This window comes from Barbus barbus (assembly GCF_936440315.1).
Source record: "Barbus barbus genome assembly, chromosome: 21".
Classification (NCBI taxonomy): Eukaryota; Metazoa; Chordata; class Actinopteri; order Cypriniformes; family Cyprinidae; genus Barbus; species Barbus barbus.
This window is the reverse complement of record NC_136749.1, coordinates 3,349,425-3,371,780: the sequence shown is the minus strand read 5'-3', so window position 1 is coordinate 3,371,780 and position 22,356 is coordinate 3,349,425. Positions and strand designations below refer to the sequence as shown.

Genomic DNA, 22,356 nt, shown 5'->3' with positions numbered 1-22,356 from the left:
CAGGACTGGAAAATTGGTCATTCATTTTCCAGGATTTTCAGGTTTTCCAGGACGCGTGGGAACCCTGAAAGAAACCTCGCAGGCTTCCATACAGATGTGAAGGCCTGGATTTATAATCTCTGGCCATAGACATATAATCTCTTCTGGAAGGCAAGTTTATAATCTTTTATGCTTGCTTTCCTTTGCACTGAGGACTGGGAGTCAGTTTGCCTTTGCATGAGTCCTCTAAAGTAATCATTAACCTGTAATGTTGCTGCACGTGCTATAGAGTCCAAAGCTCAGAATGGAACAAGGATATCAGAGTCAGGGTGTTTTCAGTAGTTATTTTTATTTCAATTTATCACTGTCATGGTAAACTACTGTGTTTGTGGAGGTTGCATGTTGTGTTTTTAAGGCTTTGGGAGATGGGAGGATCTGAAGCAGAGGAGGCCAGCTGTTATGAAGCACCTCTACTGGACCACAGCTTCCACTCCTAATGGAGACGCAGATGTGATGGAGGTCAAGTGGAAAAGCATGGTCAGCAGTGAATGTGATCTAAACTTGTGTTTGCTATTAGCTAACGTGTGTATATCTGTAAGCTAACACTAATCTCTCACCAAACACCTGCCCTGTTCTCCTCACATCAACTCTGACCGCTGTTCTGTCTAATCCTGGCCTGTCCTGCTCTCATAATTTGGTCTGTGGTCCGTCATACGAGTGTAAATACACATTTAAAACTGTCTGCGATCCTTAGTTTTCCTATGGACCGCGCTCGGCGCTCCCTGTTGATGCGTCACTTCCGGTTTGGGCGCGCTTCAGATGCGGAAGTAAAATTCTCTCACAAAAACAACTCCTGACGCCTTAATAGCGTATTTTAAAGAAAATCTAGTTCTTACAGTATTTTTTCTATACATCGACTCACTGGAGTCTCTAACCTGCCCCTTAAAGCTTTTAAGTTAGTTGTTTAGCCATAACGAGAGTCTACGCTAGAAAATGAGTTGTTTGAGTCAGATTTCAGAGGAGGATCTGCTGTGTCCTGTGTGCTATGATATCTTCACCGATCCTGTGCTCCTGTTATGCAGTCACAGTGTCTGCAGAGCTTGTTTTGAAGAGCTAGGGAGCTTCAGGGGATTTCAGGAATGTCCAGTTTGCAGGAAAAGATTCTCAGGATGTCAAACACCTAGTAATCTAGCTCTGCGGAACGTGTGCCAGTCGTTCCTGCTGAACAGAGACTCCTCTGAGCTGCTCTGTGATGCGCACGGAGAGAGACTCAGGCTCTTCTGTCTGGATGATAATCATCCTGTGTGTCTGGTGTGCAGAGATTCAGAGAAACACCTGCAGCACACATTCAGACCTGTTGATGAAGCTGCACCACTGCTAAAGGTGAGCTGGAAAGAAAAGATTACTGGAGTATCTCCTGTTTAAGTCTTTATACTTCAAAATATAATTTCTTTGTAATTACTGGTGACATTTACTAGCAATGTCTGTGGAAATTGTTTCCAAATATTACCATTTTTCTCTTTTCAGTGTACTATTTAACTTGTAGTTCAATTTATAGAGATGTTCACCAAATATATCAATTTTTAGTCTTTTACTCTTGTAATTGTTCTGGGGTTTTGTTTAAGAGTAATAACATCTGACTTCCTTATAACCTATTATTTGCAATATGTTGTTGCCGAGCCATCAGTGATGTATAAATGTTTTTTGTAGCTTAGTTTCACTCTGAAAAGTTATTATTTCACAGTACACTGAACATTCCCAAATTCAATCAAAGATTTGACTCATGATAGAGTCCATTTAAACCAGGATTTCCTTAAATAATTTAGTTCTATACTTTATTTTTATTTAAAACATATAAGCCCAGTTTCACAGACAGGGCTTAGACTAAACCAGGGTTAGTCCATAGTTCAATTAGGACATTTAAGTCATTTTTATAAACATGCTTAGAAAAAAAAAGCATTGCTGGGGTGCATCTTGAGACAAAACAAAGGCACTGATATATTTTAAGATCAGTCAGTGCAAGTTTATTTCAGCTGAAACAGCTCAGATTTACATTTTAGACTAGGGCTAGGTTTAAGCCCTGTCTGTGAAACCGGGGGATAGATTAAGATTTTTGAACCTTCTAAAAGGACTAAATGTAATGTGCTGAATTAATTTAATAGAACAATACTCTGTTAATAAAAAATACAAGCAGCATTGTCATAATTACATCAGAAAATACCAGAAGAACTATGGGGGATAACTACTGCTTTAAATGCTATTGCTTAACATTACAATTAATGGCATTCCACTGATTTAACAAACATCAACTGATTATTACATTTCAGGAGGAATTGAAGACTGCATTGAAAGATTTAGAAGAAAAATTAGAGAGCTTTAAAGAAATAAAACAAACATTTGATGATGCATCACAACACATTACGGTGAGAACTATACAGTAAGATATTCTAGATTAAAGCATTTTTAGAAAGGTAGAGGGGATGTGAACATATCTTTGTATTTTATACAGGCTCAGACTCAGCAGACCATGAGATGCTTGAAGGAGGAGTTTGAGCGGCTTCATCAGTTTCTGCGAGATGAAGAGATTATCAGAATATCTGCACTGATAGAGGAAGAGAATCAGAAGAGTCAGATGATGAAGGAGAACATTGAACAAATAGATAGAGAGATAGAATCTCTTTCAAACAATATTGGAACCATAAAAAATGATTTAGACGCTGACAACATGCCCTTTCTACAAGTAAGAAATAACCTGTAATTTTAATGAAATGTTTCATTGTATTTATCTATTTTTTATTGCATTTATCTACAAAAATCAAGACACTGAAGTGATTCTCATCAGGTTTGAGGTAGTGGTCAATCGATATATCAGCCACTCTTCAGCTATCAAAGAATCAGTATCGGTTGACCACTGGTTGAATAACATTTGTGTACACATGTAGCTTATTTCCTGCATTTGTGTTTTGCAGAACTTCAAGTTCTCAAAAGAAAGGTAAGCTGTTTTCTTCCCATCTTCTCTCTGCGGTGCAGTTCCTCCGTCTTACTAACTCCTGAATGCTGTCACAGAGCCCAGATCACACTCAAGGATCCCGTGATGCCTGCTGGAGCCTTGATGAACGTGGGAAAATACATGGGGAACCTGAAGTTTGAAGTCTGGAAGAAGATGATGCAGATAGTTCAACTCAGTGGGTTTTACATTCATCTGTTTCAGTCATGTGACTTTTCATTCACATTCACAATGAAAATATTTCATATGCACAGACAAAGTGAAATTAAACCTGTATTATGACAATACTAGGCTTAAGCTCTATTTAACCATTCTCACTAAATAATGTAACTTTTGCTGCAGAATTTAGACCCTACTCTGAAGTAGGAGCTGATTTAGTTTCCCCAAACAGAATTCCTAGAATTAAATACGTTCCTAGTTCCTGCGGTGCAAACACGCCAAAAACTGGGAACTTCTGCCAATAGTTCTAGGAACTATTTCCTCCTGTACGAAAGCCCCTTTTGAGGCTTAGATCTGGATCCCCAACCAAAACCAGCTCTGCCTAGTTTTGGCAAACCCTCTCCATGTTTCGGACAGCTGATGGCCTGCTCCACTGTCTGGGTCACGGTGGTGCTCAACCTGGCTGTGATTCCCTCTTGTCTGATCTGCCACTGCAAGTTTGCATCTGGCTACCTCCACCACATTTTGCCTTGCCCTGATGAATTTGCAGGCCCTGATAAGTTGTTCATTTGGACCACCCACAGCCACATAGTCTAAGGATCCTTTGCTTGTTGGTCATTGCCATGCTAGTTAGCACTGTCACAATCATGTAGATTTGTGTAAACATGTCTTCTCCAGCATCGGAAAAGTTATGACAGTACCTACCTACCCACCCAGTACCTTTTCTCTCCTAATATCTATATTTTTTTACTGAAACTTCTGAAATCAAAAGTAAATTGTGGTCAATTACTTTACAATATCAAAACTCTTGGTTTGTGTTTACATGTTATGTGTTCTGATGACTGTTCTCTCAGCTCCTTTCACACTGGACCCCAATACTGCACATCCTCTGCTGTTCCTGACTGATGATCTGACCCATGTGAAATACAGTGCTGATGTACAACAGTATCCAGACAATCCAGAGAGGTTTGACTATTATCACTGTGTGCTGGGCTCTGAGGGCTTTAACTCTGGAACACACTTCTGGGATGTGGAGGTGCAAAACAACACATCTTGGTCTGTTGGAGTAACCACAGCATCCAGCCAGAGAAAAGGAGGCATTTTCTTTGACACTGGAGTTTGGCGTGTGCGTTACATGGCTGGTCAGTACACATCACAGATGCCGTTCATGCCCCCCATGCATTTAACTGTTGATAAGCAGCTGAAGGTGGTCAGAGTGCAGCTGGACTGGGACAGAGGAAAGATTTCATTCTCTGATCCTCTTACTGACACACATCTGTGCATGTTCACCAGTACATTTAAGGAGGCAGTTTATCCGCTTCTCTATAACAGCTGTACAGATTTCCCAATCAAAATCTTACCCGTGAAGCTTAGTATCAATGTTACGTGTCCTAACTAAAGCCAAGGGGGTGCAGAATTTACTTATTTCATTGTTTGTGTTTGCTACTTCTACATCACCATTTGGATGTTAATTGTCCATTTTAAGTGAAATATAAATTACTTTAAGCATGTAGTAAATACTAGAAATAATCAAGAAATTCAGTTCATTTGTAACACTTTGCTGTTCTGGGTTTAGGTAAACAAAAAATAATTAGCAATATTTTATGTGGCAAGACAGTGATAATACATGGAATAAATGTGTATCCTAATGAGAAAACAGCACCATAACAAAAGCAAAGTGTAGCAAAAACATTTTTATAAAAGAAGATATGGCTGAGCACTGATCCTTGAGGTACCTCAGGGTTAGCTGGCAGCTGTGCAGCGATTATTGCATTCTAAAGTGGCAAAAAGTTGTAAAAAATGGTTGTTTCATGAAAATGTGTTGAAGGAATAGATCACCCAAAATTTTGTCATTCACCCTCACGTTGTTTTTCTGTATGTATTTCTTCTGTGAAAATAAAAAATTATTGAAGAATGGTGACCAAACAGTTTTGGTGACCATTGTCTTTTACTGTATGGATAAAAAAAAAAAATAAAGAGACATTTGTCAAAATGTCTTTAATGTTTCACGGAAGAACATCATACAGGTTTGGAACAACACGAGAGTAAACAATAACAGACGTTTTGTTTCTGGGTGAACTACCATTTAAACATTTTGCATAAAAGTGCTGAAACAATCTTAAATTATGAATTTTTTTTTGTTTTATTTTAAAAATAATCAGCATAACACAATGTATCACATCCTACTTTTTAATAGGAGCAGATGGATAAATAAGTAACACTGAGTGAGATCTGAGAGCTTAAGGCAGTGTACACAATCAACCGATTAACCTTAAAAACACAGAAACAACAGGCACATAAGTGAGTTACTGATTAAAGGCTTTGAATGGTAACTTTTAAACAATATATAGGGGAGCTAAACTGGAGTTACGTTTGTCAGATCACATCTTAATCTGGTGTTTTGTGAAACAAATTTGGGAACATTTAAATGATCTGAATTTCTCAAGAATAACTTTTGTGATCAGATTCACCAAACTTGGCAAACAACACAACACTTATTATACCAAATCTTTATTGAACAAAATGTACATTAATAGAGGTCTAGATCTGAAATAACAGCCTTAAAATATGCCTTGAAATAACCTTGAAATAACAGATGTGGGTTTGACCTGCCAACTGTAATAGATTTGTAGTGAACATTTCAAAGGTATTCAGAATAACAGTTGATGAACCTCTTCTATGACGCCAAATTATTATTTTTTGTTTGTTCAAGTACTTTTTTTGTAGTTATCAAAAAAAAAGTCATTGTGTAAATGCACCTGATTGCATGGCTGAATAATAAAACTCACACTTTTAAAGTAAATTAGCAGTGACGATCTGTCATTTGAAATCACCTGTCAAGTCAATTCAACTGATGTGATCACTCAGAAAATTTGTGTTGGGACACATTCACAGGTATCTGCATTAGCTTTTGGAATAAACCATGAATGTTCATGTTTGTCCGTTAAAATGAAATGGAATCTGACACAGAATTAAAAGCTTACTACCTAATGTAACTGGGGGCTTATTATAATAAATATTCATAAATGTGACCCTGGAGTACAAAAGCAGTCTTAAGTCGCTGGGGTATATTTGTAGCAATAGCCAAAAATACATAGCATGGGTCAAAATGGTAAATTTTTCTTTTATGCCAAAAATCATTTAGGATATTAAGTAAAGATCATGTTCCATGATATTTAGTACATTTCTGACTGTAAATATATCAAAACTTAATTTTTGATTAGTAATATGCATTGCTAAGAACTTAATTTGAACAACTTTAAAAGGTGATTTTCTCAATATTTCGATTTTTTTGCACCCTCAGATTCCAGATTTTAGTTGCATCTTGGCCAAATAGTGTGCGATCCTAACAAACCATACATCAATGGAAAGATTATTTATTAAATTTTACAGGAGATGTTCAAATCTCAATTTCGAAAGACCAGGGTCACAAATAGGCATGTCTATTTATTTGGTCTGTTAAAAGGTGCACTCTTGTCATTTTTTCCTCACTGAAAAAGTTCCTTCTTATTGAACACTTTCTGTTGTGTAATAAATCGTGGCTGACTGTGTATTGGGCATGTCTGCAATGGCATCAGTAACCAAAACAGCTTTTTGATGCAGCATCTCCACTGCATTATGTCTAAAAAAAGATCATATTGACCAGCACAAGAAAATCAAAACAATTAATGAGCATGTATTTAATTAAATAAAGGTTTATACTTAGGTGCCATTCGAGAAATTCAGATGACGTTTTGTAATAATATACGCAATGGTTGCCTTTCCAAAAATCTGTAGCAACATTTTTGCATAAGCCAATGGTATATTGTTTACAGTATTTATATTATACAAGAAAGGATAACTATTTTCTTTTTGAATTCAATCTAATACAATATTAAATAAATGTAAATCTCAAAAAAACAAACAAAAAAAAAACAGTATGGTAAATAATTCAGACATAATAATGTGTCTCACAAAGTTTGTAATCTCAATCTCAGCTGTGATTTTTGGCAATGCAATAGCTGAGCATCTTTGGCAAACAGTGATGTCTCTGAACACCCACTAGGGGGAAGCAGATGTTTAAAACTGACTATGGTAGCCGTTTGCTGTAGACGGCGGGGCGGCAGGGTCGATGTGTTTGAGGTGACAGACGTGACATAGCAGGTGTCCGTCCAGAGGATAGCAGCGGCGACCCTCCTCATCATTCAGCTCCATATGACAGTCCTGCGGGAAGAGATACGCACTCACATCACTAATGTCATGCTCCTCTGTCCTAAGACATAAGCAGATCTTTGTTAATATCACATGTCAAGGCATGCAGGCCTCAAGGGGAAGTGGTGATTTGTTTTTCAACAACAAAAGTTTCTTTACTTGCACTAACCATTGGGAGTGACATTACATTAGCACAGAAGAGACCTCTATTACTGTAGTCATCTCCCAAGTTGAACTCACCTCACAGTGATAACACTCCACGTGGTAGTCCATGTCCATAGAAACCACTCGAATGGTTTCATCTGATCCCTATGAGAGTAAACAACCAGTGAGATGACAACGCATCTGGAAAAACACAACTTACCACAACACACGCAATGATACAGCATGACCACAGTGAAAGCGGTCTCTACTCCAATAACCAAACAGAAACATGAACCGTCTACAATTGATTAACAATAAAAATTTGTTTCTCAACTGTGTTAATGCAAGATGTCCGCGGAGGCTTAAAAAGTATTAAAAGTTGATAAATCAACTTTGGGAAAATTAAGGCCCTTAAAAAGGTATTAAAAAGTCTGAGGTATTACATTTTGTTCAAGCTTTGTCCAAAGAGTTTGACTCCAAAAAGTATGCATGAATATATTTATTTTCCTCCCCATGAAAACCAATGGCGTGCTCAGTCCATGAGATCGGTTCGGGGCGCCGGGTGGTGATGTCACGTGATGTGATGCCCTCCACGTCACGAAACAGACGCTGAAATGGGGAAATGTAAGTTTGCAGACTCCTGGTTGGAGAAGGATGTTTAAACAATTGCTGAAGCCTGTCGATGAAAACAACCGTGAGGCCTACTGTATTGTAAAAAGAAGATTAGCGTAGCCTCGATGGGCATCAACGCTGTCAAGTCCCACAAGTTAAAGGTTTGTTGCTGATTAGAACTTGAAGTGGCGATGAGGTCTTTAAATATTTTGAGAAGGTCTTTAAAAAGTCTTAAGGTATTGTAATTAACTTCAGAATTCCTGCATATACCCTGTAATGTCAGCCTGGAGATAATAAGTCAAAAATGACTGTGGGCAATGTAATGCACTAAATAGTTACAAGAATAATTCACCCTGAAATGAAAATGTGTCAATATAACAACAATATACTTGCCCTCTGGCCATCCGAGATTTGGAGACTTCACAAGTGATGTAATGTCTCCAAATCTGTTCAGATGAAGAACCAAATTCACGCTCAATGTAAAATATCCAGTGACTGGTACTAAATAGCATGTTCAGTTTTCTCCAAAATGGGTAAATGTTTTAAACGTGACCATGGAAATGTATTATTACACTGGTAAATTGTACATATCATGGTAAACCATGCGCTATGGTAAAAGTGTTTTGAGGTCATCATATAATATTGTGAACCATGCAAAAGTAAGTCTTCATTAATCAGTAGCGTGCCTGTGTAACAGGGCCATGCAGAGACCTTTGGAGGGGCAGGTGCTCAAAGTATAAAAGGGGCACATGGAACATGGCTTTTAGTAGGGCTGTGCTCTTTGCATCGAACTGGATGCTTCTGATGATTATAAAAACAGGATTGATATGTATAATTCGGAGGATGAGAAAATCAGTATACACCTGTTTTACCAGTGTTGTGATAATTATTTTTAAGCCACTCTCTCTTTTTAAATAAATACTGTAATAATAATAGTTAGTATGAATAGTTTTTTAGTTTTTTTTTTTGGTGGTGGAGGAGATTCCCCCCTTCTATGTAAAGCGCTTTGAGTACCCAGAAAAGCTCTATATAAATGTAACAAATTAATTAGTCAGATAACATAAAGACACCTCGACGCGCTTTAAACTTTTCCCAATTAAACAGCAAGAACGAAAGAGAACAAGCACCTTTGTTTTTATTGCTGTGTGTAGAACTGTGTTAGCTGCATTTTTAATATTAATCTTAATAAAATGGAAATTCGTCCCCCACACTTTATTCAAGCTCGAGCAGGTGTTTTCACATAGAGGTTTCTAGATTTAAATTAGAAGAGAGCTGATGTTTTATTCGTATCCATGAGGAGGAGATATGAATATCAGGAGAGCTGAACACTCTCGTGCAGTGCATGTTTCATTCATACTCGAAGCCAGAGGGCGCTCTTGCGCAGAAACTTTTGACGTGCAGGAAATCCCTTATGGTGCATTCACACCGGACGCGACTTGCGCGAATAAATCGCGCTATTCGCGCGTAGTTGGACGCGTGAACATTTTGGGTTTACTCGCTTCATTCGCGCGTGAAATTCGCTTCATTTGCGCGTGAAATTCACTGCACAACAGACGCGAATTCGCATCATGGGCGGGGCTTCTGCCAGGCGCACAGGTATGACTGCCACAGAGAGCATATGTATAGAATTTGGCAAATAAAAATCACCTTTATGTGCTATGGAAACACTGGACGTGTGTATTTCAGCCGAGAATGTAGTTGTTTAAAACTCAAATCTGCGGTTTATTTATAAAAACAGCCCCTATTTGAAAATGTGCTTTGCCGATTTCGGAGCCGTGAGCTCCAGGCGATCACCGGACGCTCGTGCTCATGTATGCCGAAGAGAGGAGCATAACCTCGGCTAGTCCTTCTGACATTTGCCGCTGGCTCTGATGTCTCTGTAGTGGATAAACATAAGATGTCCTTTATTGTTGTTTTTTTTTTTTTTTTTTTTATTGAATGCTATAAAGAACATACAAAAAACAAAGTAAACAATGCCAGGGGTAAGTGCAATTAGGAATACAGTTAGTTACAAAATCGTGAAAATATTATGAAAATGACACAATGAGACAGTTTTAAGAGCTTTGGAATTGTTGGATGTAAGAAGAGTGTCCAGGTAAGATTTAAGGTCCTTACAGAAAACAGGAAAGTGAGGTTTAGCACCTTGAAACTTACATTTGTGTAAAAAGAATTTCCTTTATTGTTGTTTTGATTTCTGCCTCCGCTCTTAATCACGTCACTACTAGAGCAAGCTCCTGATTGGTTGGCGCGGCGCGAAATATCCGCCAAAGTTCAGATTTTTCAACTTGCGCGATTCGCTCGAAACGCTCAATTCGCTCCGCGCCATTCGCGCGAATCGCACCGCAGGATGTCTAATCGCGTCTTTGCATTGACTTAACATGTAAATCACTCGTGCTCAACGCTTCATTCGCGTCTGGTGTGAACGCACCATAACAGGGCTCGACATTAACGCTTGTCCGCAACAAGTGAATGGTTTGGTCGGGCAAGTGAAAGAGAAATCAGACAAGTAACTTGAAAAAGTCAATACCAAAAACAATAATAACTGCCTTTATTTATGATATAGCCTTTGTTATGGGGTGTGCGATATATATCGTTTGCAAAAATTTCGTAATTGTTTTATCGAGTGTACTGCAAGAATCAAAACACAGAGTGCACGCATACATTACGAGCTCACGTGCGAGTGCGTTCTTTCACTGCATGATTCAGTATTATACCATGCATGAAGAATGATCAGAAAATTAAAGATATGGGAGAAGAAAATGTATACATTTATATAATTTCATATAGTTTCACACGAAGATCGAGCACCGGTTTTTGCTCCAAAAATCATTATGATTACAAATGTGATTTATAACAGTTCAATAAACAAGAAGTTAACATTAAGAGACTTACGTTTTAGACACCATATTTCCTGTTTTTGCTCTGTTTCACCAACAAAAATAACTCCAAACACAGCCACAGCACTGTTCTGGGTCTCTGAGCCACATGATGGTGTTTCAACATTTAAATGATTCGGTTCAATCGCAATGACTCACTTATTAACACGGACTTGATGCCACCTACTGGTGGTTTTAATTTCACATTTACAATTTGTTTTTTATAATTTCAAATATTATTTATTATTTGTAACTGCAGATAAAAGCATTGCATGTCCCTCAGAGCTGCATTAACAGTGGGTAAATATATCTATTCCACTTCAGATGCACTTTCTGTGTTTCCTCTGCATTGCAAAGATTAATTTTGTTGATACTGATTTCATTTGTTTGGTAACAGCCCAAATGTCTAATTATACTAATTGCCTGATTAAATTGAACTCTAATAAAAAAAATTAAGTTTGAAAATTAATTTATAAAGAAGTAAATATTAGCATTTTATTTTTAAGTTTAATATAAAATAATTGTATTTTTAATTAATACTCCCTTTTTATTTTAAAATACAACAGTATTATCACAATTTATTATTTTTTTCATTTTATTTAAAACGAAAAATCTAACTAAATAAACTAAATGTGTTTTGTATAACTACAATAAATAATTATATTTATTACTCAAAAAAAAAAAAAAAGTATCTCTGGGCAAGTAACTTTTATACTCGGACAAGTAAATGACAAATTAACTTGAGAATGTTTAATGTCCTAATAATGGACAAACTCACACTATACTGCTGTAGCTGAGCTGAATAAAAAGCAGAAACAGTTTTACTCATGAAACGTGAAGACAAACACACGATTGCATAAATATATGGTTTGTGTGTGTTTTTCAAGTTATCTTCAGGTAATAAACTATATGAAAAATGCAGTACTGATTGACATATTTAGTATAGAAACTATTAAATATACTTCCTGAATTACTTCCACGGAAAAGTGTGTTCGTAGTAGCCTTTATAAAACCAATCATAAAATTGTCATTAAGATAACATTGAACAAAAATATTGTAGCCCCTTGCTGCAGCGAACCGTGCTTCCACAGGCTACACAGTAATATAATCAACAGCTGTGCATGATCCCTTCACGCCGGTCTCGTAAAATAATAATAATTCAATAATATAAGTTTACAAGCCCACCACTCCGCTGAGAACTCCACTTACGGCAGCCGCAGGCGTTATTGAAGGCATCCTAAAGCTGTCTGAACGTGAGATCGTCCCAGATGAGATGGTGAAAGCTCATCATGTGGATAATTTAATTTACGGCTAAACTATTGTTAATTAATTGTACTAATAGTTAGATTGGGCAGGCCTTCACAAAAGGGCGTTTAATTACAAAAAGAAAAAAAAATGCCTTGACAAAAGGGCACTTTGGGCATCAAGGGGAAAAGGAGCAGGTGCTCAAGCATTCACTCAAGATTTTAATTAATAGGTGCATTTTTGGAGTTTTGCAGGAATGTAGGCACATATGTTCAATGAGACTTGGGTTAGTTTGTTGCTTTTAAAGGAACAGCTCTCTTTTTAGTCTATCACTATGAACTGTTGTTTTATGAACTCTTGTATTACTATTAACTGCCGTTTTAAAAAGTTGTGTCATTTTAGGGTGAACTATGCTTTTTTGTTTTCTGCTCTTTTCTGGGTACCGCGATGTTTCAGCTGTGAACAGTGTTGATGTTGCACTCGGCTGTGATCGGAGAGGAGGAAATCCTATAGAGTTGCAAGTGCATGATAACTGAGCTCTTGCTCTTGATGGTGTTAGAGAGCAGCATGCCTCGCGGGTCGTCTCTAATTATAGACGGGGGGGCTTTAACAAATGACACATGCACTAACTTAGCAGTAATCACTCTTTCATCAGTGCTAACTGAATTACTTACAGTTTCAGGCCTAAAGAAGGTTTAAATGTTCTGGAATGACCAAGATGTTAAGCATAGCAGTTTTACCAAGTAGTAAAAATTCCCATGCTCATTCTGGTTAATATGTCTCATAACAGGCAAAAAGACATAAGTCTAGATTGGCAGTGCTGTGACGCGTGCATGGCTCTAATACAGAGAAAGCTGATTCTATGACACAGGCTGGGAGTACGGCTCATGCCCCCGGCGGATTCAAACTTTAAGTGATTTCCTGGGGTTTTACTGATGACATTTTACAGTTGAATGAGATTTGTTTCTGTATGAAGAGAGTTTATAGAGCACAGGCTGAATTGGTCCTGATATGCGTCTTACCTCAGAGGGCAGGATCGGCTGATTACATGCTGCACATTTAGGAGCAAGAACTCTGAAGAAGAAAAGACAAGAAATAATCACACAGATCATCCACTAAATGGCAATTAAAGTCATCAGCATGACTCTTTATCCAGAGTACAAGACTGTAACATACTTAGTTGCATAAATTATTTAGGCACTTTTTGAAATATCAAAACTGTTGCCTTCAAGCAAATGATGCTTGATCTTTTCAAGAACTAACCATTTTTTTGCAACGAATTTTAACCAACAGGTGAACTGGTTATGGGGTTTTTACAACCAATAGAGAATCCTTTTAATGCTGCTGTTCTTAAAATCAACACTTATTTTCATCCCAACAACACAACTGCAAGTGTGACATTGCATGTATACAACAGCTCAATAAACAAGATGTTGAGTAACCGACTTTTTTGAAAGAATACATTGTGAAATTTTTGTACAAATCGGTTAAGTGAATAATTCAACGACTTTCTCAATTCATTTCTAATTAAAAAACTATTTTTGTTAAACATTTTGCTTATAAAGTGCTATTTTTTCCATTTGCTTTGATATTTTATGACAATCAGACATTTATAAGTGTGCCCAAATACTTGTTTGGGCCACTGCATGACTTGGAAGTGAAAGGTAGATAGAGATGAGTGGAATAGAGGTACTGGACTAGACTGTAGATCTGCTGGCTCTTCGATTATAGACCGCGAATAGCTCAATCCCAGGAGGACAGAGTGGAAAAGCACTGTTTGATTTCATCTCCATATGGTCACCCCCTGACTGAATGTCTGGGGTTTTGGAACAACAGAAATCATCGCTCAGTTCACTGCTCATGGCGAAGGATGCATGAGAAGAATCTGTAGTGCAGCAAAGCGCGCACACACACACACTCAACACCAATAAAACTCAAAATGTCATTACATCAAGCTACTGCTAGGAAAATGCCTGTGGAAGAAATTATGGAGAATAGTGCACAACAAAAAGCGCACATCTACCATCAACTGAAGGAAATATATAGCTCACTTTATGCATCTGGAGTTTGCTTTTCCAGCCAAAAGTCAACATAAAATAAAAATTTACAATTTTTATTTTTTAATGGAATGCAGTTTTTATTATACCCGACTCGTCTGTGCACATCAATGTTGATTAAAATTGATTACTACATGAAACACAGCAATTAGCAAACAATAATTAATTAACTTCTAATGGACAAAATCCAACCCTACATATTTTTCTTGAGGAGTAGTTTCATTCGGATATGTGTCACAGTTTCCAGTGTATGCAGACTTTAAGTCATGATTTTATAGGGAGCAGCCATCAACAACGTGCTTTAATAATATCTGGGCAATGCAAATACGGTCATCTTTTTTACAGTTTTGGTCAATTTTTCAAAAGCAGTGTTAAAAAAAGGAAATGCCATCATGACACAAACTTAAATAAATAGGGGAGTACCTGGGCTAGTTGTCACACTTTATACTCAAATCAGTATTTCCCAGGCTAGGTTTATCAGGAAAGTCAACTTCAGTAGAAACAGATCTAAAAGTCTTGATATAAAGTAACAACAGATATGAACTATTTGCTCTTGTCCTCACCGCAGAGTTCAATCATTCAGTGAATTTTGTCCATCTTCAGTACATAGCTGACACTTGCCTGACTATGTAGTTTATTGTGTTCAATTTTAAAGTTACTACAAAAATATGATATTTGAAAGTGAAGGTTAAAATTCACAATAATTAAAAGTTAAGGACATTGAAAACACACAAAGCCACTGGAAAATCTTCAGTGGCACTGCAAAATAAACTATACTGCGTGTCAATGTGAGTTTGCAAAGAGACAATGTACTGCAAAAAATAATACCAGGAAAACACTTCTTTTTGTAGTTATGATGGTGGTCTGCACATAAAAACAAGCACACGGCACAACCAGTGCAGTTTTATGAACGTAAAAGTCTTCTGGCCATAAAACGAAGTCTGAATAAACACATTTAAATGTATAATGAAGAACCGTGATTGGCTGTGGGCCTGCAGCTCCACACAAACTCACCTGTGATAGTCTTTCACGCAGTAGATCTTGTTCTCTGTGTCCACAGTGAAAGGCACTCCATCCAGACTCTCATTACAGATGGCGCAGCGGAAGCAGCCTGGGTGGTAAGACTTTCCCAGCGCCTGCAGGATCTGAGGAGAAACACCATGTTCACATGCTGCCAAACAACACACAACCAACAGAAACACATTTTGTGTGTGATATCCCTCCTCTCATGACAGTATGACTCTATGGAGGCATCTGTGTGTGAGAAAACATCTTTATATTTAAGGTTTTTAACATTTAAATTAATAATCTGATACAATGAACTTATTGTGTACCTTGTTATCTTATGACTGATATAGTTTATATAGTTTCTATCTATTTTTTTATATTTTCACTTTAAGTTTTAGTACTGTTGTGTTTGTTATAGAGATCGACCGATATATCGATTTACCGATATTTTTCCCGATATTTAAGCATTTTTCCATAATCGAATATCGGTTTTGTAATATCGGATTCCCCGATAAACACCGCCATCTTGTGGACGTTTTCAGAATTGCGCGCAGGATCGCAATTGCAGCGCATCTTAGGGGAGACGAGACAGCAACGGCGTGCAGGTACTTGATTTGCTGTAGTTAGTAAACTATTTAATATTACAGGCATTAATGCACAAATTAGATGTATTACATAAATGCCTGATATATAGTTTAAATGCAACTTGGCTCTAAGAAATATGATAAATAAGATACTCTGTCAAGCCCTGTCCCTATAAAGATAGGCTATAACTTTGCCTGAAATAACACAGCCATGAATTAGCACATGGTGGAAATAAAAGCGCTCAATTTAATTCTCTCTGTGGTCTATTAGTCTCGTGAAGTCGGAGTCACATAGATAATCCGTCAAGTCCTCTCCCAATAAAGACGTAACTTTGCATGAAATAAATACAGCCATGAATGATTGCATGTTGGAAAGAAAAGCATTGAATGTAATTCTCTCTCTGTTGTCTATATGCTCATCATTAGTCTCGTGAAGCCGCTTTCATATTGCAGTTCACTCAGCGGGTTGATGCTCAAGAAATGCTCAGCTCGGCCACCGCATGTAACTTTTAACAAGATTAACTTTTTTGAAGCACCCTAAATTGTATTAACACTTACTATATAACCATTATTTCGTTTATAAACATCTAAATTAATACAACTCTATGGAAATTAATTATTTATTATCTCCGCGATCGATCGCAGTTTGAGTAGCCTATAGTTCTGTGTAAAGGCATATAAACCGCGCTGTCAGCAGCATAATTTAGAGCATGCCAGTTGAGAAATGCAATAAAATACAATGCTTGTTATATTCCAATATTCCAGAGAATATTATTCTGTGAATTAACATTATCCAGTGAATTATTCTTCACTCTTTATCCTATTAAACAGCTTATAAACCTACTAAAACTGTAGTTAAAAATGAAGTTGATATGACTCCTTTCCTTTATTTTCTCCATTTGAAAACATTAGACTTTCTATGTTCATTTTGCTTACTGCTAATATTAGTGTTGCTGCTAAAGCTTTTTATAAATAAAATGTTTTTTATTGTTGTAATACGAAGATTACATTTAACATGACAGGGCTCTAGACTGCGACCAAAATGGTAATTGTTTGCGAGTTAAAATTTGACGTGGTCGCATTTGTACGAGTGCCAGGTCTGCACTGCTCCAAAGCGTCTGCTTCATACAGCGCGCGCTGCCAGCCGCAGCACATTATAGCAGGAGTCAGATTTCACTGATCACGTGAAGAGAGGTGCTTTCAGCCGAGCGCTTCGTGGGTAGAGCCTGGTTTATACTCGCCGCGTCAGCACGAGCGTGAAGGTGCGCGTCGCGGATGGAGCGCAACGGATGGATTTGTTTTCAAACTAAAGTAAAAGACTGCTTCTTAAACCAGAGAAGGTGAACGTGGTGGTATTCTTGTAGAAAAAACATGCAAGTCCTGTCAGCTACAGCCAGTTTAGTTTTACTTTTCTTTTTGTTTTCATTTTGAGAAGCTTGTTATCTTTGCTGTTTACCTCAGGTTATGCTATGGAGGCTTTCCTTAATTAAAAAATATATATATATTAATATTTATTTGCTTCCTCAGAGTTTGCTAAACATTCTGTAATATACTAGGTATATAGTACAGCATGTGGTGTGTCCTGTGCCATGCCTCGTCTTATTCGTTTTTGTTGATAAATGTTATGTAAGAGTTTGTCATTGTCAACTTACTGTTTTATTGTTGTTGCGCTTTTGAATTAAGAATAACAATGAATCCATCTTTTGTTTTAGTCTTAAAAAGTTAAAGGTGTATAGATATAAGCAAAACAGACAATGATCTTTTCTTGTAAAATGTGACACCAAGATCGCAAATTTGAAAGTAAAAAGCGCACGAAAAAAGGAATTCCTGTTCACAAAATTTAAATCACAAATAATACAGATGAAAAAGAACGAGTTGAATGTTGAAAACTTTCGTTACCATATAACTATAAACTATAAACTACATAATAGTTCATCAGCATGCCTTGATTAATCAAATGTTGTAGCAAAAACAAAAAACAAATTGCAACCAAATTATGTGCTCGTGCGCAAAAGTGAGATCAGTGGGAAGAATGAGTCTAGAGCCCTGCATGAAAGACTGCTAATTCTCAAAACATTTTTTGTTAAGATGACTGAAAGGAGGTAAAACCAAAGTGAAGTATGGACTTACTTCACGCAGTCATTTATTTACTTTATAACAGTAAATAAATATCGGTTCCGCATATCGGTTATCGGGCACATAGACATGCAAATAATTGGTATCGGTATCGGTTATAAAAAAATCAATATCGGTCGATCACTAGTTTGTTACTTTTTATTATTTTGTAACAGTATATTATATAGTATTAATTAGTTTTAGTTATTTTAGTACTCCTAAACTAAACAAAAATGAGAAGTGTTGCCTTGGCCACTAGCTGAAAACAAATATATATATATTATTTATATGTGTGTGTGTGTGTGTGTGTATTGAAAATATGCCTATACAGTGTTTATTAATTTTTATTTCAATTTTAGTTTAGTTTTTAGTACATCTTTAAACTAAAGATCAAGCTGAATTTTTGTAAATAAAGTTCATTTAACATTTATTTTAAGTCTTTATGGTTTTAGTTAATGATTATAAACCTGTTGCATGCAAACATGTTTTAAATTGTACTTGTGTTTAAAAAATACCTGCATGTAATTACATCTTAAAACTAACCATAAAACCAGTCCTTAATCTCAACCGCATCCCACCTCCATAGCAGCAAATGTGTTTTGCAATACAACATAAACACAGTAAGTACATTGTATCAAACGATTATTATTATAATAATTGTCATTTTTTGATGCAAGTACACAAGTTAAATCACCTAAAACACAGTAAGACTATTCCATTCAGCCAAATCTATTTAAGAGCCCTGTATAATAAGGAGCTTTGTAAATTAAACAAAACCAGTTCCTTCAAGCTCTGAAGTGTGATATAGTGACTAATGCAGGGTGTGGAGGTACATCAGACTCACCATGTCCATGATTAAATGTCCACATACGTTGCATTTGTCAGCAGACTGCTGAAACCCAGAGAACTGTTAAAGACACGAGTGAAGACAGAGGTGAGCTCTCGTTCCCTTCAGTCTGTTCCTTTTCTCTAATACACACAGCATTAACAGCTCAGATATAACAACTCATCTAATTTAAGAACCTTAAGATAACACAAACTGTACTTTTTGGTCTGGAATGCCGTTTCACCTCATTTGAAGCACCCTCCCAACTATTCAAATGTGCCATTTATGCACCTACTGGATGTGTTTTTACAAAGCTTTTTTATTGTTGTTGCTCATCTAAGGAAAATGTGGCAGTAATTTGGCATACCTAACCACCTCACTAGACTAGTTTATGTGGAAACTCACTGCTTCCACTGAAGCTCATGATTCTCAAATACTCCAAGTCGAGTGAATTTTACTCAAATTACTCTGCTGATAATCAATTTCCATTTGTATAAAAATAAAAAGAAGCCAAAATAAAAACATCTCAGACTGCTGAAGCCCACCGGTCTTCTACTTAAGCCAAGTTGAGTTAAGGTGAGCTCATAAGATGAACTCCTAATGTGAACTCATAACCAGGTTCATGTTTTGAAACCTGACACCTCATAATGTCTTTAAAGACATGCTTTAGATAAGACGACACATTCTTCTGACATAACCATGATCTATGGTTGTAAGACATGTCTCAAAACATGTTGAAACATAAAAACCCCATAAAAAAGACAGCATACCAGGAAGTCCTCTTCACAAAAGACTTGGCCACAGACGTAGTAAAAGGCTTTCCCTCGGAGCTTTCGGCCTGCAGGAAACACACAAAGACGTTTACCATCAATTCATTATGGGACACTGATCATTAATTAAAATCAAAAAGCAAAATGTCGTTTTCATTAGTTACAGTAATTTTATTGTGTTCAGTTTTTTTTTTTTTAAATGTCTATGAAGAGTTCATTTGCAAAAACAGATAACTACTTTAACAATTTAAAAAAAAATCATGTTTTTTGATTGTCTAATTAATCTCAATCAAGCAGCAGGTTGGGTTATTTTGATTAGGTAAAAATAACTAAAAAAATACAGCTAACTGACAAACATGATAACAATAAAAACATGATTTTTGAAAATAAACATTTTCTATTTATTTTTATTTCAGTTATTTTAGTATATAATGTTAAATAAACTACGTTCAAACTTGTTTTTTTCAGTTATGTTAATTTTATTTTTTATGGTTTAAAGTGAACTAGTTTTAGTTGACTATTATAGCCCTGGGTAATGATGTGTTGATTGGATTTTCTTTAAACTATTTATTACCTTTTCCCAATAAAGACACGAGGCTATCACATGACCTTACATGCTTTCGGCTCAAGCATAACCACAGAAGACTGCAGCTGTAAACACACTCACTGTCTCATCTTAGTTGTTCTCTGTTCTTCAGTGTAAACCTCGTTAGAAAAATACCTAACAATGATATAATTGAATCTTATACAAGTTTCGAAAATAAATCAGAGGCTAAACTCAAAGCACATAAGGGAAAGGTTTATTGAATCCAATGAACACACAGTAAACACATTAAGAAAGTGACAGCACTTTGCGAAACGTGCAGTTCAGACACTCGCTGTTGTTTTCCAGCCCATGGACTTCCTGTCCCAATCTGGACTGTTTTTGGCTTTTTACCTCAACTTACAGACAGACAAACCCTCCCCATTCAGACAGACCCCGTCCCACAGGAAAGGGGAACATTCCGCACATTTTCTGCAGAGGGGGGTTCAGACCGATGCTGTTAACCCTTATAAGCCAAAGCTCAATGAAAGCCTTCATGCTGTTGCCATCCAGGCTCAGTGGAACACAGTCAACCTAAACACTCTTCACCGGGCCAATGAGTCTGCTGGCAACAGGAACGTTTACTTTAATGCTGAAACCATCACTGCTCAGCTGGATTTTTCAAATGATGCTTGGCAGAAACGCTTTTGTGTGCCGAGACACTCAAGTGCACAACCATTCAAAAGTTCTGGGCAGTAAGAGGTCTCTTCTGCTCACCAAAGATGCATTTATGTAATCAAAAATAATCACAGTCATATTATGAAATATTCATTTAAAATAGGTTTTTCTATTCGAAAACTAGTCACTAATTTTATCCTTGATAATCAAAATGACACATTTAAACATTTTTGGAAATGGAAATAATTTTTTTTAGGTCTTAAAATGGCTTGAATGTACGTCATAAATTAATATGCAAATTAGTCCCCGGCTCAATCCATTCTCACCAGCTCGAACCTGCCTTCACTCACTCAGTTAACTGAAGTAGTGAACACTACACAGTGGCAATATTGGATTAATTCAGCTATACATGTTTGAACCAGAAACTGATTCCCAAGAAGAGGAAGAGCAAAATAAGATGTTCTACAATTCAATGTAACAGAATGGTAACGCATTTTATGTATTGTTCTTTACAACGTCAGACATGTAATGGTAAGGAATTGGTAGGAAACGGGTGTTTTCAAACCACATTTTGGTTCAACGCAGTTTCAAGGAGAAAATACTTGGCAATGGTTGTGTCATTGTGTTTTCACAAGCGACAACAGTGTACAAGTTCTAACAAGAGTTTGAGCAAAGCATGCTAACTGTTCTGTCTTTGGCTGCACAGATGAGCACAGAACATTGTTCAGAGGAGACCAGAGGATTTATTGATTTATTTACTGTATATTACGCTGCTGCCACACAGATCTAATAGAAACATGCAATTTCTTTCCCAGCTGTTTACCTTCACAGACAGGTTTTTTTTGTAACTCATGTTTTTAACAAACTTGTGTGTATTTGACCGTTTAAGACATGAAAGAGAACTTAGTTTAGTTCTCACTTGCCGTGTGACAGATGCTTTCTGTGTGTGCTTCGGATGTGTGCGCCCAAAAAACCCTATATCAGAAGTTTAAACATGGTTTAAAACGCACTCAGCACGATAGACATGATAATCAAAACCAAACAGATGTTATTTAGCAGAGTATCTGAGGAACGAGCTGTAAAGGCACAACCCTATTCTGGAAAAGGGGGCAGGGAACAGTAGCTCATTTGCATTTAAAGAGACATGCACGAAAACAGCAGTGTTTCTGCTTCTACTCAAAGTAGGCATTTTCAAAATGTATAATAAATGATCTGTGGGGTATTTTGTGCTAACACTTTACAGACAACTTCTGGGGACACCGGAGATGTATATTCTGCGTGTAAAGTCATAGTAGGTGCCCTTTAATGTTAAAACAGAGGTCTTTAAAATCTCATTTATTTCTGTGATGGCTGTTACTCCAGCCTTCAGTGTCAAAAGATCCTTCAGAAATCATCCTAATATGCTGATTTGATGCTCAAGAAACATTTCTGATTATTAGCAATGTTGGAAACTATGTTGTGCTACTTCATTTTTTTTTTTTTCTACCCAAGACCAACAATTAAATTATTAAGCCTGGTCAGTGTGGAAGTCTGCAACAGACAATCGGCAGTATGTGAGAAAATGACAAGACATTCTTCTGGG

At 36.8% G+C, this 22,356-nt stretch overlaps 2 protein-coding genes across 3 annotated transcripts in view; one reads left to right on the top strand and one right to left on the bottom strand.

The window, feature by feature from the left end:
- Positions 1-779: 779 nt before the first annotated feature.
- Positions 780-4,775, top strand: LOC306887418 (zinc-binding protein A33-like). Its single transcript, XM_079445115.1, has 6 exons — positions 780-1,362; positions 2,307-2,402; positions 2,489-2,719; positions 2,949-2,971; positions 3,046-3,164; positions 4,000-4,775. Exons 1-6 carry the CDS (start codon positions 973-975, stop codon positions 4,542-4,544), a joined length of 1,404 nt encoding a protein of 467 aa, XP_079301241.1. The 5' UTR covers positions 780-972; the 3' UTR covers positions 4,545-4,775.
- A 52-nt stretch (positions 4,776-4,827) lies between these two features.
- The window catches only part of limd1a (LIM domains containing 1a), a 35,778-nt gene continuing 18,249 nt past the window's right edge, over positions 4,828-22,356 (bottom strand). For both annotated transcript variants that reach the window (XM_079445114.1, XM_079445113.1), the window contains 6 exons: positions 19,574-19,641; positions 18,822-18,884; positions 15,285-15,415; positions 13,236-13,287; positions 7,577-7,645; positions 4,828-7,348 (listed from right to left, as the gene is read on the bottom strand). In XM_079445114.1, coding sequence (XP_079301240.1) covers positions 7,205-7,348; positions 7,577-7,645; positions 13,236-13,287; positions 15,285-15,415; positions 18,822-18,884; positions 19,574-19,641 — 527 coding nt within the window. In that variant the 3' untranslated portion in view covers positions 4,828-7,204. The remainder of the gene's footprint in view (positions 7,349-7,576; positions 7,646-13,235; positions 13,288-15,284; positions 15,416-18,821; positions 18,885-19,573; positions 19,642-22,356) is intronic.